The sequence below is a fragment of the Cydia pomonella genome, chromosome 14, assembly GCF_033807575.1.
Source record: "Cydia pomonella isolate Wapato2018A chromosome 14, ilCydPomo1, whole genome shotgun sequence".
NCBI classification, from domain to species: Eukaryota; Metazoa; Arthropoda; class Insecta; order Lepidoptera; family Tortricidae; genus Cydia; species Cydia pomonella.
Genome location: NC_084716.1, coordinates 4,003,817 through 4,027,243, shown reverse-complemented (window position 1 = coordinate 4,027,243; position 23,427 = coordinate 4,003,817). Strand labels below are relative to the sequence as shown.

Here is a 23,427-nt window from a genome sequence, read left to right as displayed (position 1 = left end):
TCTGTCGGTCAACTCACACGCAATTCGCCCCGTGGTTATAGAAACGGCCTACGAGTATACGAAACACAGCAATGAGTCAGGTCACATAATCAGCACAAGTGACACACTTGCCATATTATGCTTTTAACCTCTGACGCGCACAAGTTTTTACAGTACCATTTTAACATAATAACATTTTTTTTTTAATCTCAACAACCTAACATTGTTTTGGTATTCGAACGTTGGCACTTGAATTCTGATTAGCCCCATTGCGTGTCATCTTCATTTACAAATAGAATTTGTAATTTTCATGGACTTATTAAACAATAAATTAATTTTAAGAGTCCCTTCGATAAATTAAAATGACTACAAATCTGTTTAACTAGCTTGCGTCGTGGCATGGGTGGTTGCACTTGTAACACTCGTCACGTCAGCCTGTTTGGTCGTCATGGTGGTCACGCCGGAGGTCTCCGTGGACTCGAAACTCTCTGCTGACGTCGTTTCAGTCTTGTCTGAACGTGACTGGAATCCCGCGAACCCGGTGTTCCCGTGGACCGTCACCGCGTGGTGCGGCGTGCTCGACACGTCGTTGCCCGTCATCGTCGGGCTGAACGACGTATACGAACCGATATCCGAGATGTAGTTGTAATGGAACGGTTGGCTCAGCTGAGTTATGTACGTAGGCTGGTTCTGGTTATGGTTATACACCGGCACCTCAACGGGATAAGACACTTTATCCGGTTTTTTCTCCACCGGGTAAGGCCGCGGCACATATATGGGCACCTTTTTCTCCACTTCGACCTTCTGAGGCACTATAACTTTATAAGGCACCGGCACTTTTTTCTCGACTTCCACAGGATAGGGAACTCTCTTCTCCACCGGCACGGCGACCGGCACTTTAACCGGGTACGGTTGCGGGACCGGCACTTTGACCGCCACGTGCTTCACTACCTCAACTGGTTCCCTCACTTTTACTTCTACCGGGTAGGGTACTCGGGTTTCGACCGGGTACGGTTGAGGCACGAGCACTCTCACCGGCACTGGATACGGCACTTTCTTTTCGACAGTCACGTTAACCGGGTAGGGATGGTAGACTGGCACTGGTACCTGTACTTGTACAGGGTAGGGCACCCTTTTTTCTACTATCGTACCGGGTACGGGCTGAGGAACCGGAACCTTTACTTCCACATGTTTCACCACTGGGACTTCATGATATACCGGATAAGGTTTTGGAACATACTCCTTTTCGATCACTTTGTATGGAACGGGATGGGGCACTTGCACTTGAACCGGGTAGGGCACTCTCTTCTCCACTTGCACCGGGTATGGCACAGGCTTCTCCACAATTTTGATCTTTTCTACGGCTACGGGCACTTTCTTCTCTACTGTGACTGGGTAAGGTTTGGGCACTTCGACTTTATACGGGACCTTGATGGGTTTCTCGACGGTTTTGATGTATCTGTGGTGGTGGTGGTGATGGTGGTGCTTGATCCTCGTGATGACGTGCGGCTGGTGGCTGGCGTCAGGGTGAAGGTCCCCCAGAGCGTACGGGGCGTGCGGCAGCACGCCGGGCTTGGGGCTGTAACCAGGAAAGACATGCATGTTCAGTGGCCGCTTCCGCTTGCGGAAGATTACCATCTTTTTCCTCCCGTTAACAAGTCCCTGACCCTGCGCCGGTACCGGAACAAGCCCAAAGGGTTGAAAGTAAACTGTGCGCTTATTGCTATCATTGGGTCTTATCTCACTGATATCGGGGTTTCCATCGGGACTTGTAAATTCGACGTCACCGCCATCGGATCGCCTGGATATTGGCCTGGGCCGGCGCTTATTGTTATTAAGATATTTGGGTTTGTTGTTAGGGTAATGCGAAGGTATTATGGGCACCCAATCGTTAGGCTCAATTCTGGTGTAGTTAGTGTCGTAGGCAGCGGTGGTGGAAGTGTGGTTAGGCACCCTGGTGAACCGGCGGTAGCCGCGCGTGATCGTGAGCGGGACACTCGGCGTCGTCGAGTGTGCCGTTCTATTTGTGGTGATGTATCGAAAGCGGTAGTGAGTCGCGGATGCAATCTCTAGGTCTGTGCTGTTAGTGCTTGTGCTGTTCAAATGTTCCGTTTGTATTGTGAAGTTGCCTGCAATGCCTGCTGTTTTGTTGTGGAATATGTAGTTCTTTTTCTCGTAGTTTTTGGGCCAGATTCTTTTGTTCCTCAAAGGTTTCTGGGTGGTCGTTGTGGTCGTGGTTGTGGTGGTAGTTGTCGTGGTGTTTCGCTCGTAGCCCTTCGGTGGTCGCACTTCGTCGGCTCGTATGCCGTTGATGGTTTCGATGGGTACACTGAACTTGGGAGGTGTTAGCGGAACGCGGACGGGTCTGCCGGTGGAGGCAGCGAAGACGAGCGGTTGGCGGGTGGAATGCTTGGGATGGTGGTAGTTTCTGTGGAGAGGGATGACTCTGTACAAGGAGTTGGTATGTCTGAAATTCACGGGTTTTTGATAGACTTGACGCGGGGGCGGACCGTTTGGCCGGATGGGATGGAATGATCTGAGCGGCGGTTCCACGAAGTTCTGTTTCTTTTTATCCGGTGCCGGATGAGGTGGTTTGCTAGGCGGCCGCTGCTCGGGCTGCGTCTGGTTCACCGGCGGTTTGGTGGGTTGTTTGGTGGGTTGTTTGAGGGGTTCTACGTACTTGGGGCCGTCGATTATAGTGACCGCTCGGTTCTTGGCCTCGTCGGCGATCTGGTCTGCCGTGATGATGTCATATTGTGCCGTCGCGCCACCTTGATTGACGACGATCACTAACGCTATGATCAGGAATGCCGTCTGAAAAGAAAACGCATAGTGTGTTAGTTGGATTCAAGGGATATTACAATATTAAGAATGAGATTTATTCAGGCATGTTAAGTAGAATATTATTTTATTATAGAGTTTTCTTTACGTCAGTGGATCTATCATAGACGTGTGCGCCGATTTAAAAACGATCGGCGGCGGCGTTTGCCGAAAAATCGGCGGCGGCGGCGTGTTTACGGCGTGAAATCGGCGTGACCTTGACTTTGACCTTGACTTTGACCCAGGGTTCTTAAGAAAAATCATCTCTTTGTTGTTTTTCTTGAAAATTTGATCAATCCAGGTTGCTAGAATGAACTACGTATAGTTTTGAATAGGCTGTGAGTAAAATAGGATTTGTAAATGAATATAGGATAGGTATAATAATTTGATTTCCCTTGTAAATGGCTTGCATTAAGGGGTTATCTCAACCTGGTCCCAATGACCTTGGTCTTCGATCCTAACTGTAATGTAACTCTCCGTTTTCTTGTGCCATGCATTCCGTGGCTTATCGTATTAAAAATGAGGAAGTTTAACAAAATAGAACTAAATATCTTTGAAATTTACTGGACATAGTGGACTACTATGTCTTCTCTTAATGGTTTTTTTGTCATAAAAGCTCCATTTTCTCATTGCTGAGGATCGCGATCACATGTAATTTGTCTCCATTTCGTGCCGTCGTAAGCCGTGTGAGCCGAACGGTGCAGACTGCCGCCAGCCGACCTCTTCATAGCGTTCGACCATCTCGCACATGCTCCACCCCGAGCACGTTTTCCATTCATTCGGTCTATAAATTCATGCTTCTCCACATCATGCGTTGGAAACCGCTTAATATACCCTAAGAAGCTAAGGGCTCGTCCATGGAGAGTGGCGATATTGAGCTCTCTGATAATGGAGGGGTTTGATCTTCTAGCTGTCTAAGGTATAAGCAGCAATCTTCTCACGAGCGTCAACCTTTGCCACGTAAAACTTTTGAGGCTCCACGTTTCGGCACCATACTGGAATATTGAAACGACGAAAGCTCATACCAACCGCACTTTAGTTGCACGTCGAATTGCTCTGACCGTGTAGTCAACATACCGATCGCTTACGTTCCGTAGCGTTCGAAAATCAATTGTCATTATCGCGCTAATATGGAAGAATGATACAGAGATACAAAGCGCTTCGTTTTCTTAACGATAGCGATTGACACCTTGGCTCTAGGCCTGCTGTTCTTCCAGATCTTGTCGAAGTTAGCCATAGCACTCTTACTCATGCCAGATTTGCGGCGTATCTCGGAGGTGCAACGATCGGTACTGGTTATCAACCCAAGATTTACAAAATAGTTCGTTTTTTTGTAATCGCCGTGTGCGTCGGTAACTGGGAGTATGTTTGCCCTATCTACTATCATTACTGTGGTCTTAGCATGGTTGATCTTAAGTCATTTCTATGTATTTTTTGTTGTTATTCCCGTCAACTATGTAGGTGAAAATAGTACCACAGTTTGCTACAAGAACTTTTGTACCAAGTCATATTACCGTGCTTGTTAGATGGCCCATTATGGAAAAGACTTATAACTACCACAAAAACGCATGTTTGGTTAATTGAAAGGCCCCGGTGACTGTAACCAAAGCAACGTGTGACAAGAAAATGTCGCGTCATTAATCGCGCGCTCATTAGTTTTTTCTTTTCTGTTGCACCTTGAGATCCTATGGTACATGAGTCCTGAGTTTTCGTTGCCCAGTTAATTGTAATCCTTCCATGACGGAACATTCTGCCTTAATATGTGAGGTGAGGGCATAAATATTCTAATTAATAGTTGAATGTGAGTAATTAACAGAAAAAAAACTAATTCATACATCGCTCCCTGATCTTTCTTTACGCTGAACACTGAGGATTAATCAGTAATTTTAATTAATGTGGCATATACTTTGTGCAACTGGCTTCATTCAGTTAATAATTGATGTAGTTAACAACTGTAACCTATATAATACATAAAAATCTAAATTGTAACCCAAGTTGGAATAGCTAATTAATAACACTCAAGGTCACGCCGATTTCACGCCGATCATTTATCGGTGGCTGCGGCATGGCAAAAAAGCCAGGCGGCGGCGGCGCGCCGGCGCGGCGTACACGATTCTATCATACAATTTCATGTTTCGTGCTCCGCCAAACAGACGAAAATTATTAGAAAACTCGTAATATATCAAACTATGAGGCATAATGAAAAAGTAGTCAAATAATTCAATATCACAACTTCTCAACATGGTACGATAGTTTTATCAATAGATCATGAGATTCTAAATTTCTAATGGGTTAATACCGTTGTAAACATTGAATTGTTAAGAAAGACTTTACTTAAAAGTTCTTCATCGTATTTCATATGAAACAAACATCTCCAGAGTTATTGACTCGTATGGCTTAAAAAGCGACTAATAACTCCATAACTCCATTCAGTCGCTACACAAGTCACGTTAATTATGTTTACACACAATCAATCTTAAAAAATGTAACATAACGCCTTATGAATATTTCATGCTTCGTTTTTAGCCTGGGTTTAATACTCGTATCGGTGTGTACAACTGTACATGCCTTCGCTTCGCGCACCTTCCGTGCGGGTGGGTCATCGGGAATTATAGCGTGTTTCATTGTTTGGGGTGTATATTATATATAAAAAGAGAGGCCACCGACATTTTCTTCAACAATTATAACACTTATATAAAAGTTTCAGTTTCGGCTGAGCCAAACCGAGCCTTCGGTTTTGGTTTCGGCGGAAAATCCCGTTTCGGTCGGACTCTATGCGATATTTGCTACTCATAATTTGTTGTTGTAAGTACCTAATACTACTATTATAAACTGAATTGACTCCATCCCAAAAACTAATGTGTAAGGTCAGAACAAGGTATTACTCATCACCCTTTGTACCGTGTATACCAAGTTGTACCAAGTATACAGAGAAAGAATAGTTTACCAAGAGAGGGTTTACGGATAGCTGACCACCATTTGGGGGCACCCTGTCCATAGACTCTCTCAAATACTACTTGTATATTTTTTGTACCTGTAAAAGCTGCAAGTATGACAATGTTCGTGCGTTTTCCATATTTGAAGCTACGAATCCGTATTACATGTCTGAATATTCTGGCTTTTTCCGGGTGACTCAAATTTGACACCACACTACTATACATGCTTAAGTCAATTTCACTACTGGCTGTAAAGGCGGAAAATAAATATACTTAAACAACTTCACAGCTACCGTGGTGCTACAAGATACGGCCCAAGAATTATTAGTTCTTATTTCGCAGCAATAAGGCTTTGTGAATCATCGTAGTTAATACCTACTTGTTTATACCGTATAGTGACACGTAAACAAAAATGTTTATGTTATTACACTTATTGTATAACTCTGGGTTGATTATCTATTGTTGAAATATTAGCCAATTGTGTGCAGAAGTGGTGTTATTCGTTTTCAACGCAAACAGAAGGTAGAAATGGCCGTATTTAGGTTTAGCTAGAAACAGGAATTCTTGATGGTAAATAAACAAATATTAAGGTTGAACCTCCTTTATTCTTGTGTTGTGGTTGCTAAAGACTAATAATAATTGAATAAATAAATATTATAGTACATTATTACACAAATTGACTAAGCTCAATAATAAGGCTTGTGTTGAGGGTACTTAGAGAACGATATATATAATATATGAATTATTATAAATACTTAAATACATAGAAACCACCCATGACTCAGGAACAAATATCTATGCTTATCACACGAATAAATGCCCTTACCAGGATTTGAACCCGGGACCATCTACCACATTCAAAAAAAGTGCGTCGCCATTGGGCGCTGGCTTCTGAGGGCCTACCGCGAACCACGTTCGACATGTTGCCTCCCTGTTCTGCTTACGTACGAATTTACAAGTGCGACAGAGAGGCAACACGTCGAAAGTGGTTCGCGGTAGGCCCTCTGGTCGTGAGATTCTTTTCCGATTTCTCGGATGCACATTATGGTTATCCGGCTCGAAGGACCGATAGCAACATTAATATTTTTTTTTTATATAGGGCACAGTTTGGTCTTTATAGCCCATCCAAACGTCATCGATAATCACATGTAATTGATTAATAAATAATAATAAATAAATATTATAGGACATTATTACACAAATTGACTAAGTCCCCCAGTAAGCTCAATAAGTCTTGTGTTGCCCTCAACACAACTTATACTTAGACAACGATATATATATAATATATAAATATTTATGAATACTTAAATATATAGAAGACACCCATGACGCAGGAACAAATATCCATGCTCATCACACGAATAAATGCCCTTACCAGGATTTGAACCCGGGACCATCAGCTTCATAGGCAGGGCCACTAGGCCAGACAGGTCGTCAAAATTCATTGATGATTGAATCGTTGCTTCTACTTAGCAAGCAATATCGCATGCCATTTATTGCAACGTCTGTAGCCTTTAGGGACATTTTTCCCTCGCTACGACGATGCACTTCGGTCCCAGGTCGTAAGTTTGGCTTTAGAATGCTGTAATTAAATCTGTCGGATGCACATTATCCGGTTCGAATGACCGATAAATTCAGCAACATCAATTGTTTTTTTTTTTTTTTATATTTAGGGCATTATGGTTTTATCTTTAGACCCCGTTTCACCACGCTGACAATTGTCGCCTGACAGTGACATTTTAGCGTATGTAAAATTGTAAATTGCTGGTCCAATAAGTTAGCATTAATGACGTTATATGTTACAGATGTAGTGCATAATTATTTTCCATCGTATTTTCACGGAACCTTACTAACGTATCTATTTCAGTTAGTCTCGATACAAAAAGTACTGAGGTTAACTGAACCAGCATGACAAATACGAACATTTGCGAGAAAATACAATGGAAAACAATTATGCACTACATCTGCCTATGAAGCCGATGGTCCCGGGTTCAAATCCTGGTAAGGGCATTTATTCGTGTGATAAGCATGGATATTTGTTCCTGAGTCATGGGTGTTTTCTATGTATTTAAGTATTTATAAATATTTATATATTATATATATATCGTTGTCTAGGTCTCAACACAAGCCTTATTGAGCTTACTGTGGGACTTAGTCAATTTGTGTAATAATGTCCTATAATATTTATATTTATTTATTTATTTATCTGTACAGAAAATTGACAATGTCAATCGTCGGTAAAAAAAATCCTTATGGCCTTGTAGCCAATTGAAAATTAACTAGGTACCTAATGTATAGTATAGAACACATGTCTTCTTGTTTGCATTTGTCATTGCCATACTTTTTTGATTGACGTTAACAATTGACAATACTTACCGACCCAGAAATGTTGATACAGCAATTTGTCAATGTTAGGCGCCAATCGGTGAAATTGGCACCCGGTGTCAGAATGTCCAGATGTCACAATGTTCAATTATAAGGCCTAGTTTCCCCTCTGGGTTGAAAGGTCAGATTAGGTCAGTCGCTGTCGTAAAGACTACGTGCCTACACCAATTTTTGGGATGATGCCAAACGGATCCCAGGCTTCCATGAGCAGTGGCAAAAAGCCTCGACAACACAGGAAGATGATGATATTGGACCTGCGGCAGGGATCGGAACCGGTTTTTTCCAAAAACTTCAAAATATTTTATATTTCGGTTTATTTTATACTCCAAATGTAGGACTCAGTTGTGTTTTCAGATAACGAATTCGTATTATTAGATTGCCTAATTAGAAATGAAGTAATTAACGAAGAACGAAAAAATACCGTTTTCGTTCCCATACAAAAAATACCGGTTTCCGATCCCTGACCTGCGGTATACGCCTACATGAAGGAAGTGAATGACAGGTGGGCTAGCCAAGATGCCAATCGTTTGTGCCGTAGCGAACGAAACGCTTAAAGTCTCTCTGTCGCACTTATACGGAAGACTGATAGAGAGACATTACCGTTTCGTTTGCTAGGGCGCGAAATTTTTTCACAGATTTTAACACGTCTAGTAAAATTTCAGTTTCGGCCGAAACTGAGTCAAAACCGAATCTTCGGTTGCGATAAAAATCCGGTTTCGGTCACTAATCACAACACGACAAATTTTCAGAGTCGGACGTCTCTGGGTGACACTATGAAACGTTACTCTAATTTGGATAGAACCTTCAATATTGATAATACTTATGACACATCAGCCTTTAGGTACCTACTTTAGAACTCAAGTAATTCTAGTTTAAAGTCACGCTACTATACCTATTATCTCTTTCTAATCTGAACTGTAGATAATTGAAGATAACGTGATTAACGTGTCTCAAAAATTGTAAAAATATCGAGTATTCTCTAAAAATTCTAGTTTCTACAGAAAGTTTAACCTTTGGAATGCTTAGGAGTAGATCTGCTCCTTATATATTCAACTTAAACATGAAGATGTCATGGTTGCTAAAGGTTGTCTCTAATAATATAAGATTAAAAGAATTCAAATTTCGACATAAAGCATCTCACGAGTCTGTAATTAAAACGACTCCAAGCATAAAGATAGGCTCCAAAGACTCGTGTTTATCGGCACTATGCTGGCTGTTTAGGGGATTTTCACACTTCACTATGATATTTACACACAATTAAATCGTCCTTTGTATTTAAACAAATCTCAATCAACCAGCAGCTATGATCACTATCCAAAATAATTGACGAAAAACATCCTTAAAAGGTCACAGCACAAAACACTTTCACTCCACTTTTTCCCGCCTTTTTACTTTTTTTCCGTAGTGATGTACCTACCGATAAGTGTTGCATTGTGCAGCACGCGGCCGGTCGCAGTGTTGCACGATACGTAATGATGGGCGCGAGGAAGCACCACTCACTTATATAGCGTCGGTGATGGGTGGCTGAGTTTCGGGACGTGAACTTTCTCTGCTATCCACGATTCTTCCATCCCTGGATTCATTATTTTCAAATTTTTGTGTTCTAAATTTAAAAATATGGTGTCACTATTTCAGCATATGAGCTACAGGCACAAAATAATTTCGCGGTACGGCAGTTAGACTGAAGACATTAGTCCAAATGGTATCCACGAGATGTCGTGTCGTGGTGAGAGTCAGAATGGCGGGTGTACCTAAATAAAATTAAATGAAAACCATACCATATTTTTGTACCTAATTTGTACTATTTAGTACCTTCTTTAAAAAAAATTGTACCTCACGGTACTTAAAGTTATCACCAAAAAACAGGTCACCCGCCATCCTGTCAGTCAGAATGGCGGGTGTACTTTATTACGCTATGTTCCCGTGGTTATTGATAAATTCTATAAAAGCCAAATTTTTGTACCTTTTTTGTACCTTCATATTCAATTATAATACGAGTCATTTTATTTTTGGTTTCCAAGTTTTACTCATTTTATATTTTGCTTGCTATTACAATTTTGCAGGCGTTATAATTTTTCAAATTATCGATTTCATTTAAAAAAAAAAACGCTAAGGTACAATTATTTTTATTACGCCAGGATTTAGTACCTTTAATGTTTAATCTGTTAAGTTCAAATAACTCAGTAAATCATGTCTTAAAAAGGCTAGACGTCAATTCAAAGAAATCTTCCTAAGAAAAATCATTTTTAAGACATGATTTTCTGAGCTATTAGAACTTAACAGATTAAACATTAAAGGTACTAAATCCTGGCGTAATAAAAATAATTGTACCTTAGCGTTTTTTCTTAAAAATTAAATCGATAACTTGAAAAATTATAACGCCTGCAAAATTGTAATAGCAAGCAAAATATAAAATGAGTAAAACTTGGAAAGCACAAATAAAATGACTCATATTATAATTGAATATGAAGGTACAAAAAAGGTACAAAAATTTGGCTTTTATAGAATTTATCAATAACCACGGGAACATAGCGTAATAAAGTACACCCGCCATTCTGACTGTCAGGATGGCGGGTGACCTGTTTTTTGATCATAACTTTACGTACCGTGAGGTACAAATTTTTTTAAACGAGGTACTAAATAGTACAAATTAGGTACAAAAATATGGTATGCTTTTCATTTGATTTTATTTAGGTACACCCGGGATTCTGACTCTCACGTGTCGTGGAGGTCGAAGGTGAAGCAAACTATGCTTCGTTTTTTTTAGCATTAGAATGTATAAGGAGACCTCACGTGTATTTTTTATAGGGAATGAGACTAAGAAAAAATATCTACCACATACTTTTTCTCGGTTTCGTTAAACATAAATCTTTACTTGGCACTTCAAAATAGGGAGTATAAACCAGATTTATTATATACTACAATTTATCATAAAATTAGATCGAATGAAAAAATAAAATAAAAATATACGTGAGGTTATGGGGGGGTTAGCCAAGAACATCACCAAGGGCGAGGGGGGGTCAAAAAAGTAGCCGAGAAAACCTTGCGTGATTTGTGTCTGCTATGCTATGCTAGAAAGATGGTGACCCATTCACATTTCTCGGGAAGCCCATAGGATGGAAGCTTAGAAAGAAGTGTTCTAGAAGAATGTTTGTATTCTAAGTAAGTATGTACCATACCAATGTGCCTTATGTTAGATTTGTATAATGGATTTGACCGACTTGAGAATTCAGATGCCAATCATCAGAGGTAATAACAGAGGAAAGGAAATAAATATTTCAGTGGAGAGAGAGTGGACTTCTTTTGGTTAATAGTATGGACTGTTGCATTTATGTAGGTAATCTCCGAAACTGTGTCTGTTAATGGCATTTGGTTAGTCAAAAATTTTTGGGCACGGTTAATATTTATTTTCTCAAACTTAATTGCTATGAAATGATGACATGACTTACGTCAAATTAGGTCCGGAAATACTACATATCAGGTGCGATGAGTGAAGATGATATGTAAAGGAATTTCATACTGCCTTACACACCTAGGACTGTAAAGCAACCTTCTTTTGTTTTTTAACGTCAAATTGTAACACAACGTCTTGGTATCCAACCATCAACTAGCTTCAGTTAGCTTGGTAGTTGGTACGGGGATTTGTTGTGCATATTCGTTGCTAAGCAACGGCGCGCCGGCGCTAAGGTTGTACACCGCTGGTAGAGTGGCAAGCCGAGTAGGTCGCCACAAAACAAATTGACTACATTTTTTGTTTTAATTGCAAGTTTGAGAAAAGCACTATACATATCTCGGCGAGAAACGGGGTTACCGGCCGCGTATCTCTATCCGTATATATCTACTTGGCCTGCAACCCTACGTTTCCCGGCCTCTATAGTAATGTACTATTACACCAATCGGAATTTTTACGTTATTGTGGAGTCCGGTGCGTAGACAAGGTGTCAATCGACAATCGTAACGTTCGCTAACGCTCCGTAAGCGAACGAAACGCAACAGTCTCTGTCGCATTAATACGGAAGAGTGATAGAGAGATATAACTACGCTACGCTACGGAGCGTGAACGATTGGCATCTTTGTCTACGCACCCAGGTGAGATTTCAGTGTTTTAAACGATGCTATTTAAATAAAATTTACCTTGTAAAAACCTACCAAGGCATCTTTGGTACAACGTAGAAATTCAAAGACGCCTTAATAAACTTTTTCGCATTATAATTTTCAGATTAGAGCATATAGTGGTTCTTGCCGATTACTTCGCAGACTCTAAAAAAGGAGTGAAGAGAAAGTTAAAAAAATCCAAAATATATTTTGCCCCAAAAAGCTATCAACTTCAATATGTTGTATCAAATGTAATTGTATCAAAAATCGTTTTCGATTTGTTGCATGTGTTTTGTTTGTTGTCTATAGAGTAGAGCCCATTACACTGAAACTTTTTAATTGGAAACAAAATCATAGAAAAAGCGGGAATAACGGATAAAACAAGAAAATTGTTCAGTTCTGAATAAAAATGGATTTATCGTGCGATTCCAGCGACGAACAGATTTTCATACAACTTTCACCTATCAATAGAGTGATTCTTGAGGAAGGTTTAGGTATATAACTTGTTAAGATTTTGTGTAAATTGGTTGAAATATAATGATGCTGTCGGAAAAAAATCACGCTGGCTAGGAGCTTCAATTGAAAACCCTGCCTAATCCGTTAGAGCTATAATAACACAATGTATGGTGGGGTTGTCTCTCTTTCAAGGGTCTACAAAAAAGTCCGCAATGTTGAATGTCTATCTTTTAAGGATAACTTACTATACCCATTCTTAACTTCTAGAAAAAGATCATAAAGTATGTGGCATTTGCAAAGCTATTTACACGGATACAGTATTAATAATTATCAAATTAAATACGTTAGTTATATTAAGCATTTCATACAGATTACAATGGTCCCTTACACCATACAATTTAAATGAATACTTCAGGAGTAATCGTAAATTAAAGTTTGATTTCGAGCCATATAACTTGTATGAAATGTTAAAGACGCTATCCGCATTTAGTTCTAATTTTTACCACCTTATGCGCTGGAATCACTTTACTTACCCCCACCAAGCACTTCGCACGGTCCCATGCTTAAATCAACTATTCATAACAAGCATCAAGTTGATTTGAAGAATTTTAAGAACTTGTTAGCATTTTTAAAAAGAAGATCGGAAAACTTTAAAAGCAAGAGATTAGGGCCGGTACAGACGGACTGCAACTTGTATGGGAACTGCACGTCGACGTTGCAGTTGGAGTGCAGTCGGCATGCAGTTACCATACAAGTTGCAGTCGAGTTGCAGTCCGTCTGTACCGGCCCTTAAAGCTTTTCACTGCTAAAGAGGTTGAGAGATTCTTAAACGACGCTCATAATGTCCTATTAATTTGTATTTTTCGAATTGTTCAAATTTCTCTTGTAAACTTAAACTAATTTAATTTCATTGTTGTTATGTCGTTTACCTATCGCTGTATGTATCTGTTAATAATTTGTTCTAAATAAATATATCTATAATAAACCTACATTTTTGTGTTTGAGTTTCCTCATAGTCGAAATGAAAAGTAGTGTTTAACTCGGGTAAAAGTAACCATCTCACCGAGCGCCAAAATATCTCGGGTGATATGGTTCACTTTCCACCCTTGGTTAACAATTTACTAAATAACATTAAAACACATGCTTGCCTAATATAGTTATTATTATTGCACAATTTTAAGATACATAATATATAAATAATTACATACTTTCCCTTCATATAACACCAACTGTCCCAACTGAGTTCTTAGGTAGGTAGAAAAAGGCGACTTTTTGCAGCGATTCAGTAGCATGTTTCGTGTTACCTGTGCGAGGGTATACGAGTACATGACCAGCGGCAGCATCGTGACCGTGACTGTATCCTTTTTGCGACTACATAGCTACTGGAACTCTGCAAAAAGTCGCCGTGTGCTACCTCCCTTAAGCGTAGTTCGCATTACATTAGTAATTTAGAGTGGCCAGTATTACGTGTGTGAACACCAAAAATTTAGTCCTGTAGATTAGTCAGTGATTTACAAGGAAAGGTACCCAACTGTCCGGTTCCGATTTGATTTATATTTATATATGTTATAGAGTAGTCTAAAATAACAGACACGTATTTTTTTTTAGCTGCCCAAACTCAACCTATTGATTCGTATAATTCAACATGAAATTATTAATTACAGTTAAAAATGCGTATAGGGTTCCTAATTGAGCGTCTTCATTGAAATTTCCTGTACCGATCTACTTTCAAATACGCTGTTAATTAATTAATAAACATGTAATATAAACTAAACATATAATATTACAAAAAGTATTGGACTACATATTATACGAAAGAGGATTGCCTCGTTGCTCTGCAGAGTGTGAGCAAACTCCAACCCCATCCTGGCTACTGTAGCGGGCTGATACGACTCACCTGTTGTGCGACATTTTGAGTGTATCATGACTGCTACCAGGCGATTGTTGTTTTTGTTGCTGTACCGTTCGCTTTTTTGTATTTGTTCTACTAACACTTAGTTTTAAATCTTAAATGTTACTAACCGTTATGGACCATTGTTATGGCAAGCGCCCGGACGGGATGTCGTTGATCCCCTGGAGAATGGGCCGCGCACTGGTGTGGGATGCTACCTGCGCCGATACGTTGGCAGCATCCTACATTCAAGCGACCAGCAGAAATGCCGGGGCAGCGGCGGACGCCTGAGAGCGGTTTAAGGCCTACAAATACAGCTGTCTCGGCGCCAACCACGAGTTCGTAGCATTTGGCGTCGAGACACTCGGGCCGTGGGGTAGGGGAGCGCGTGGGCTCCTTAAGGAGCTTGGGAAGCGGTTGAGGGAGGCAACAGGGGAACCTCGCGCCGGCAGCTTTCTCGCGCAGAGGATTGCTATCGCAATATAGCGCGGGAACGCTGCGGCCTAGGCTTAGAAGGTAGTTTTTAGGGATTTTTAAATTGTTTAGTTAGGTATAGTTTTAGTTGTCTTATTTTATAAGTATCTTACTAATTGTATATTGTTGCCTATTGAAATTGAATTGAAATGATGTACAGCAACAATTAGGCGATTTACCTATAAAACGGTCTAATTTAAAGTGCACATCAAATATTGCTCATGTTTTTTGCACGTTTTTCCTATTTCCGTTCTTCCGTGCCGTTCCGTTACGCAACCATGTAAATATCGCACGCACGGATTTATTCAGGCGATTGATTCAGACATGTTTAAGAGTCTCCGGCAGGCTCGGCCGAATTTCACCTTCTCAATACAAACGGAGTTTCGTTCTCATTTTAAAACTACGTGGTGGATTGTAATGAAACTTTGTATGTACAATGACATGAGGTATATTTAGTCCAGTGATTATTTTATATAGCTCCAGTTTATAGTATAGTAAAGAGCTCAAGTTGTACATTCCAAAACTTTTTTTTAATAGTGAAAAAAAAGCGGCCAGGTGCGAGTCGGACTCGCGCATGAAGGGTTCCGTACAATTTAAGACGTATTAAAAAAATCTACTTACTAGATCTTGTTCAACATTTTACCACTTTGGACACACATTTTACCACTTTGGAAGTGTCTCTCGCGCAAACTATTCAGTTTAGAAAAAAATTATATTAGGAACCTTAATATCATTTTTGAAGACCTATCCATAGATACCCCACACGTATGGATTTGATGAAAAAAGATTTTTTGAGTTTCAGTTCTAAGTATGGGGAACCCCCAAAATTTATTGTTTTTTTTTCTATTTTTGTGTGAAAATCTTAATGCGGTTCATAGAATACATCCACTTACTAAGTTTGAACGGTACAGCTCTTATAGTTTCGGAAAAAAAGTGGCTGTGACAGAATCGGACAGACAGACGGACATGACGAATCTATAAGGGTTCCGTTTTTTGCCATTTGGCTACGGAACCCTAAAAATGGTTAATGAAGGAAAATGTGAAAAAAAATTAGTTAGACAATTTGCCGATAGATGGCGCTGTATACAATAATACTTAATATACGTACTTCTGTTCAAATCTTTCGCCTTTATAGTTACAGGAGACAATTCAAAGTTTGTACGGAACCCTCGGTGCGCGAGTAAAACGAACTCCAATTTTTTTTAACTACGGTATCTGAAGCTACATATGTAAACAAAATTACAGGCCTTATCCTATTGTAAGTACAAAGTTTCAGAGCTATCTAGCTAGTCGTTCTAAAATGAGAGCGTGACTACGTTTGTATGGAGAACCGAGCTTGCTGGGGACTCTTAACTGCAACGGAAAGTGAAAAACATTAGAGTCCGTCTAAAGTAACTTCGCACGGACTTTAACAAAGTGTGAGGGTGTCATTATACGCGTCATATTCTCATTGGTTCCTGAGGGCCTACCGCGAATACCAAAGTTGACGCAAATGCCACGAAGTTATCTTGGTCCGACTCTAACTTCTTGTCATGCCTGATTTTTCTCTGTCAATCTAATTACATTTTAGTGATAGTAAAAGAGAAAGATCCCCGCAATTTCCGAATTTCGATTTTCGCAGTAGGCCCCCAGTTATGTTAAGGCCATATATAAAGTATGTATAACAAAAATAGTGGGGATTCGTTTTATTCAGTATTGTTTTGATTAGGTGGAAAAAACTTTTTTGACACGAATAACTTTTGGCACATTTATGGGGAATTGGCCGACTTAGACGACCTAAACTCATAGAAAAAATATTGCGTAAATAAAATTCATCTATTTTTTCCAAAACAGAACACGTTTGTTTATTTGTTACACCCTTTACATAGTTCCATGGGCGTAGGCAGGTACAGTCACGTCTGAAAATATCGATACGAATTTTTTCCCAAAAATATGTATACACTACCTTAATATATGGGCAATATAGGCCTCTAGCAATATCAACTTGCCTCCCCCCTAGTTCACTGACTGGCTGGCATAGTTCCAGAAATTTGATTTATCTTATTTTCATTAAGGTGAGACCGCCACCTATAGTGAAACTGCTTTTTTAACAGATTATTTTTTATATAGCTTAGGTACTTCATCGACTTTCTATTCTTTGTTCATACTCACAATTACGATACAGGTCAAATCTATGTGGGAAATCTATCTCACGGCTTATTTTTCATCGATTACTTACAGATTAAAGATAGGTGCATAAGATATCATTTAGGGTTCCCAAAATTAAAGTCATTATCTTATCTGTGGTCGTGCACGTAAAGGGAAGTCAAGTTGCGCCAACCCTAATAATTGCTCGGAGCAATGCTGAGCCGAACGGAGCGGGGAATGTCCGAAAGGACCGCGAAAATCGAAGTTCACCAATTGCGGGCATTTTGCTCTGTCACTCTAATTACGTCTTAGTAAGAGTAAAAGAGAAAGATCCTCGCAATTTGCGCATTGCGGTTTACGTGGTAGGCCCCCAGTTTCGCCCCCCTGGTATAGTTGGATTTATTTAAGATTCCCGATGTCAGCATCAAAAGTAGCGAATCAAACTACGCGTCAAAAGTAAATAGCTTTAATAGTTTAACAAAAGGAGATGTCTCTACATATTTGCAGCACAATTAGACAACATATTACCTAGTCTGCGCGGAAAGAGAAGAGTCGTGGAATATATGGGGCCCGATACATTCTACGACTCTTTTCGAACAGACTCTATACATAGTTATATATTTATATTATTAAGTGAGTGCGTTTCAGAAAGTGATACGTTTCTGATAAGCAACGTCAATTACAATGATGATAGGGTACATTGAAGATAATAATAGACCGCGAGCCAGGAACAGATTTCCATGACCAATCGTCTCCCGGGCGATAACTCGTATAGTGGCTACGTATGATGAACCCTCGTGGACGTCAGCTGCCGCTCCGTTAGTGGGTTGAAAAATGGCAGCCACCGAAACACGTAAATAAGATTTGGTAATCGCCTACCGTTATTAAAAAAATCGTCACCCGGTTGTATCGCGGTGCAAAGAACGTCACCTGGTCGTATGAATTACCTTTTAATAATAGTAATAACAAAATCATGAAACATTGCATGTAGCATTCCGTCAGTCGTTTCAAATAAACGGATCGGAACGGATCGCGCATTACGCATACTTTGTGTCAGGGCGCGTATTTTTTACATTTTCATGTGACCAGTTGACGGTCTTTCCACCGCGATACAACCGGCTGACGGTTTTTTTAAATAGCATCTAAAGTTATAAGTAATTTGAATGAAAAATAGGAAAACTATCAATTTTATAATTTTAAATGTTGTTAAACAAAAGTTTGAGGAATTGTAAAATATATGTTTTAATAATTTGCTGGTGTAACAGGGCAGGGCCCACCCTTTATGTTCAGAAACAGAAAATATGTTTAACCAAAGTTTTCAACTGGTGCCATCAGAAAGTAATCATTGTATTTCCTTCAACATGTTGAGCCTATATTTGTTGTCGGGGAACCTCATCTTGACAATCTGCCTGACCTCCTCGCAGGAGTAACTCTGGGCCAGCTCTTTATTGTTCTTCCATCCGTCTGCGGTCTCTAGTAGCTGGGCTTTGAGGAGTTGAGGCATTTTGGTGAACTTCGTCCATACGTTGATTTTCTTGTCGAGTTCGATCGGCTCCTGTAAACGAAACAACTTTTTAAATAAATAAAACTTACGGGGCAATCTTAGCGCCGGTACTCAGGCGATTTGTCAGCGAGTTGAAAGCGAGGCGATCGCGCAGTGAGTTCGCCGCAAGCGCGCAACATGTTCGCCCCGAATGCGCAACCAGTTCGCCGCGAGTGCGCAACGATATCGCTGTGTACTGACATACTTGGATGGGACTGATGGGAACAATTACGACATTTTTATTTTTTACAATATTTCTAGTTCCTCGTATGAAAACTCCAAATCGGGAACCATACATATTTAAGAAATTTAGCCTCTCTAAAATGAGGTATCAACTGTTTAAATCGACAACATAGTTTTCTAGTTATGGCAGAATAATAATCAGGTTTTCTCTAAAAATCCAATGGTGTTACCTCAAAAAGTGCACTGATATCTTCAACCGAGTCCTGCAGCCTCATCGCCAGCATATAAACTAAGTCCTCCTGAACCGGCCGGCTGTCAGCAAAGATCCTCTGCAAAACGGACTGGCAGAACGCTTGCACCAGAGTGCACATGGCCAGCTCGTACATCCGAGTGGGTAGGATGTGATGCCAGCTGCATTTGAGATCCTTCATGAGGATGATAGTGTTGTTTACTGCTGTGTCGAATTGCTCGTAGCTGGTTTTGGACCAGGGTGACAGTTCTGGAAGGATGATAAGACAAAAATTATTAGAGATATCAACTGGTGTGTAAGACCAACAAACAGGGCCGGATTTAGGGGAGGGCAACCGGGGCTACAGCCCCGGGGCCTCCACAAAAGAGGGGCCCCCACAATAGAGACTTCGGAAAATTTACCATTTTATTTGGAAAAGAATTTGGGGCCAGGGGGCCTCCACTTCTTTATTGCCCGAGGCCTCCGGACCTCTAAATCCGGCATTGCCAACAAATCTAAAATTTAGGACTATTAGTAAGTAAGTAAATATTCTTTATTGCACCATTAATTATGAATTTTACATACATGTAAAACTACAAATAAATGTTAAAGGAAAATAGAACCAGGTAACAACAGGCGATCTTATCGCTAAAAAGCGAGCTCTTCCAGACTACCTTTAGGTAGCAGGAAATGTAACTATAATTCAAGTCTTTAGAATATTTAATATCAAACAATTATTATTAATTCCTTATTTCAGATAAAATTTTATCCATAAAATTTTTAGAGTGGCTTATGGCTACGTTAGTAACTTAACTATGTACTATATTACTTATTTAACTAATTGAACCCCAAAATTTTAGCAAGGGACAGTCCACCCTGTCAGCTATGACCTTGAGTATGCTGTTATGACTGCCCCGCACCCGGCACAACGAGACACAGAGACGCTATTCGCTTACGCCTGATGGCATAGAAGTCATCAATTCGTGTCGCGGCGAACATCCCTGAAGCGCTGCAGTAACGAGGCAATCCCAACAGCCTCCTGAAGGCGTCATTATATTTCCTTTTGAGTATAGTTGACCCATAGACTGCTCGTGTAAAATACGTACGCCTTGAAAAGGGTAATTTTGAATTGTTTTGAACAATGAGCAAATCTACGGGCCAAGATGTTCCTTGATGCTCCTTTCCCTTTCAATATCGAGGTCATCTTTCAAATTATCAGACAGGATGTTTCCCAAGTATTTAAATTGCGTCACTCTTTCCAGTGATTTACCGGTGAGTTGTATTTTATGATAAACATTGGGATTCATCCTGTGTGACCTGAAAACCATATACTCGCTTTTACTGGCATTTTAAATTATGACTAAGGGCCACCCCACACTAGCGTCTTTTTCTTTTGAGCGTCGGCGTCTAGTCAACACTATGCCTGCTGCTCGACGCAACGTTGACGCAACGCCGACGGTCAATAGACGCTAGTGCCCCTATTAGTGGCCCGAAAAAGTAAACATAGATAAATATGCCTACTTTAGTAATGAAGGACCCAGGCTAATTTCATTCTGACCTTTAGGCTGCGATTAAATCTCTGCCTGGTGTTCTAATTGCAATTAGGCGAGTCCACACAGAGCGAGCATATGCGCTAGCATAGGCCGAAGCGCCGCACTCGGACGAGGTAAATGCGTGCGCCGGCTTGGCCGAGGCACGTCTACACTGGCCGTTTTGTGCGTGAGGAAAATTTCCTCGCGCATATGCTCGCTCTGTGGGGACCCGCCTAATTACATAAATATTCCACGAAAGTGTTGCTTATATTATACAAACCAAACTTGCTTACTAACATTATCCAAGTTTATTTTCATAACTAATTTGGTGGATTGTTCCATAATTGCCTTTAAATAAAACCAAGAATTATTTAACTTACCACTGGGCTCAATACTCTGAGTAATCACATTCTTCTGTTTCTGCAGATACAGGGATATCTTCTCCATGCCGAGCACCCTCAGGTCCTGGATGCACACCAACATAGTTGTGGTCAGGTGGTCAGCCAGCGGACCGGGCAGGCTGGTGCGCCATGGGGGGCCTAGGAGCCCGTGAGCCAGGTAGAAGCAGTTGTTGAAGAATAGAGCTGATATTAAAAAAAATAATCAATATAAAAATGGTGATGTTTAAAGTACAATTCCCAGCTACCGGCTGAAGTCGGGCCGCGCTGGAGTAGCATTTCATTAACATTATGTATGGCTGTCCACATCTATGAGGATCCGACCGGCTTGCGGCCGTAAAAATGTCCTCCGACACTGCCTGGCCGGTGGAAATAGTACATAAGTTAGTTACCTTCTAAGACTGTGTTCAGTTTGATATTAAGAACATATTATTAAAAAACAGTGTAAGTATTCCCATTTAATCCCACCCCTAAATCATAAAAAACTGATCCAGATTCATTCCCAGATCCTGATGCATTCATTCCCATTTGTCCCTACTACATCCTTAAGGATTGTGTAAGTTTATAAAAAATATATTTTATTTTTACTATAAAAAAAAAATTAAAGGCTGTAACTCACCTATATCCAGAGGGCAGCACTCCAAATTAATCTTAAACTTCTTAGGCACTATGTTTTGATACATTACTGTTATATCCTTGATGTATGACACCAACTGAGTGCTATATTTCTCTGGCAATTTGATGCTCTCCTCTAAATGCTCCAAAATCATCCTCAAAATCCTCTTCACGTTTTGTGATATCACACATTTGGGTAGGAACACAGGCTTGTTCAAATCCCATGTGTTCTCAGTCTTTTCCGTTACTTCTAATATAGACTCATTTTCATTTACTACCTCCGTTCCAACCACCTCAGTTCCGTATGAAAGGCTTTGGCTTAACAAGCTTCGGACATCATTCAGAAGTTTGTCACATTTCTTATTGTAGAGGACACATTCTGTATCATCAATATATTTATTCAGCGGGGATTTTGAGGCTTCTACAAATCTAGACTCTATTAAAAATTTGTTGAACGCATCCAACTCCACTACAAGGTTGGTGTAGTTCTCGTAAGTGCTGTTACAGGAAGGCAAGTTGCTTCTGATGCAATCGTCAATTACTTTATTGAAGAATTTTTGTCTGATGGAATTAGCAAAAATTTCAATGAAGTTTTGCTCGCCTTCCAATTGAGAGCCCAGAGTAGACTGCAGAAACTCAAAGATAGCTGTTAGGTTGATGAATATCGTCTGATAGTTAGGTATAGACTTGTTACTCAAATCTATTTTAATATTGAAGATAACAGCACCAATATGGTCTTCCGTAAATATCTCACAGTTATGCCTTATTACATTGTGTAATAACTGATCTATGAAGAAATGGGAAAACTGACCTAACTCTGCATTTAACCTTTTAGTAGCATATAAAGTCCTGAGGACTTTTTGGAGCATAATCGGATCACTCTGTTGCACAGACAATGAATAAGTAAGGAAATGGAGACTACGGACTTCTGACCATGAGAATAGATCTTCCCATTCCACACTCAATTGAGCAGTATACAATGACAATTGATTTTCAGCTTGCGCTATCAAGTTTAACAGAGCTTTAGCCGCATCACCCTTAAAATTTAACAGCTGGATCTGATCTTGAAGCTTTTTAATGGCTAACATAGCTTCACAGTAATTGTACCTCCTGAATTCATGGTTTGCTACCTGCAACACGAGCTTACCTTCAGCTGCAATACAAAATTCATTTAAAACATCCATGGATTTGTCCAATTTTTCACAACGTTCATTAAACTCTTCGTCAGTAATATTGTACTTTTCACGCAAAGATTTTAACTCTTCGGTGATAGTGGCGTAGTCATTGACGATGTTTCCTTTTCTATTCTTATAATTCAATTGCTCCAGGCTTTTCGTTGTGGTGTAGTTGAGGTAAGAATCGATGAAATGTTGCTGCAATGTCCATGATAATATTTCCACACGTTCGATGAGGTCTTTGAGCCTCGGTGTTAATTCGTCGCTATATTTCTGAAAATCCTTCATTTTAGTAGAATCAACTTCTTGTAGCACAGCACTTACTAAACTCATTTTGTTTGAGTTAATCTCGAAACACAGTAGTTCTTTTGTATCGGACAGCTGATCGGACAACTTCGGTTAAGTGTTTTGATTTTTGAAATTCGAATGTGCTTTGACATTTGTGACGTAAAAGTGACAGTTCGTTCATAATACATGATTAAAAATAACAACTTAATTATATAAATTTATGTTTATTACTCCATATCCCAATAATGCTGATAATAATAGAATACTCATGTTACTCTAAAAGTATATGCGAAATGAGTAT

The 23,427-nt window shown here is 40.0% G+C and overlaps 1 protein-coding gene across 1 annotated transcript; it reads right to left on the bottom strand.

Annotated features, from left to right (window-relative positions):
- Positions 1 to 234: 234 nt before the first annotated feature.
- On the bottom strand, positions 235 to 23,298 carry LOC133524744 (uncharacterized). Its single transcript, XM_061860897.1, has 5 exons — positions 21,668 to 23,298; positions 21,031 to 21,234; positions 19,120 to 19,388; positions 18,566 to 18,718; positions 235 to 2,793 (listed from the first exon to the last, which is right to left on the bottom strand). Exons 1-5 carry the CDS (start codon positions 23,169 to 23,171, stop codon positions 358 to 360), a joined length of 4,566 nt encoding a protein of 1,521 aa, XP_061716881.1. The 5' UTR covers positions 23,172 to 23,298; the 3' UTR covers positions 235 to 357.
- Positions 23,299 to 23,427: the final 129 nt, after the last annotated feature.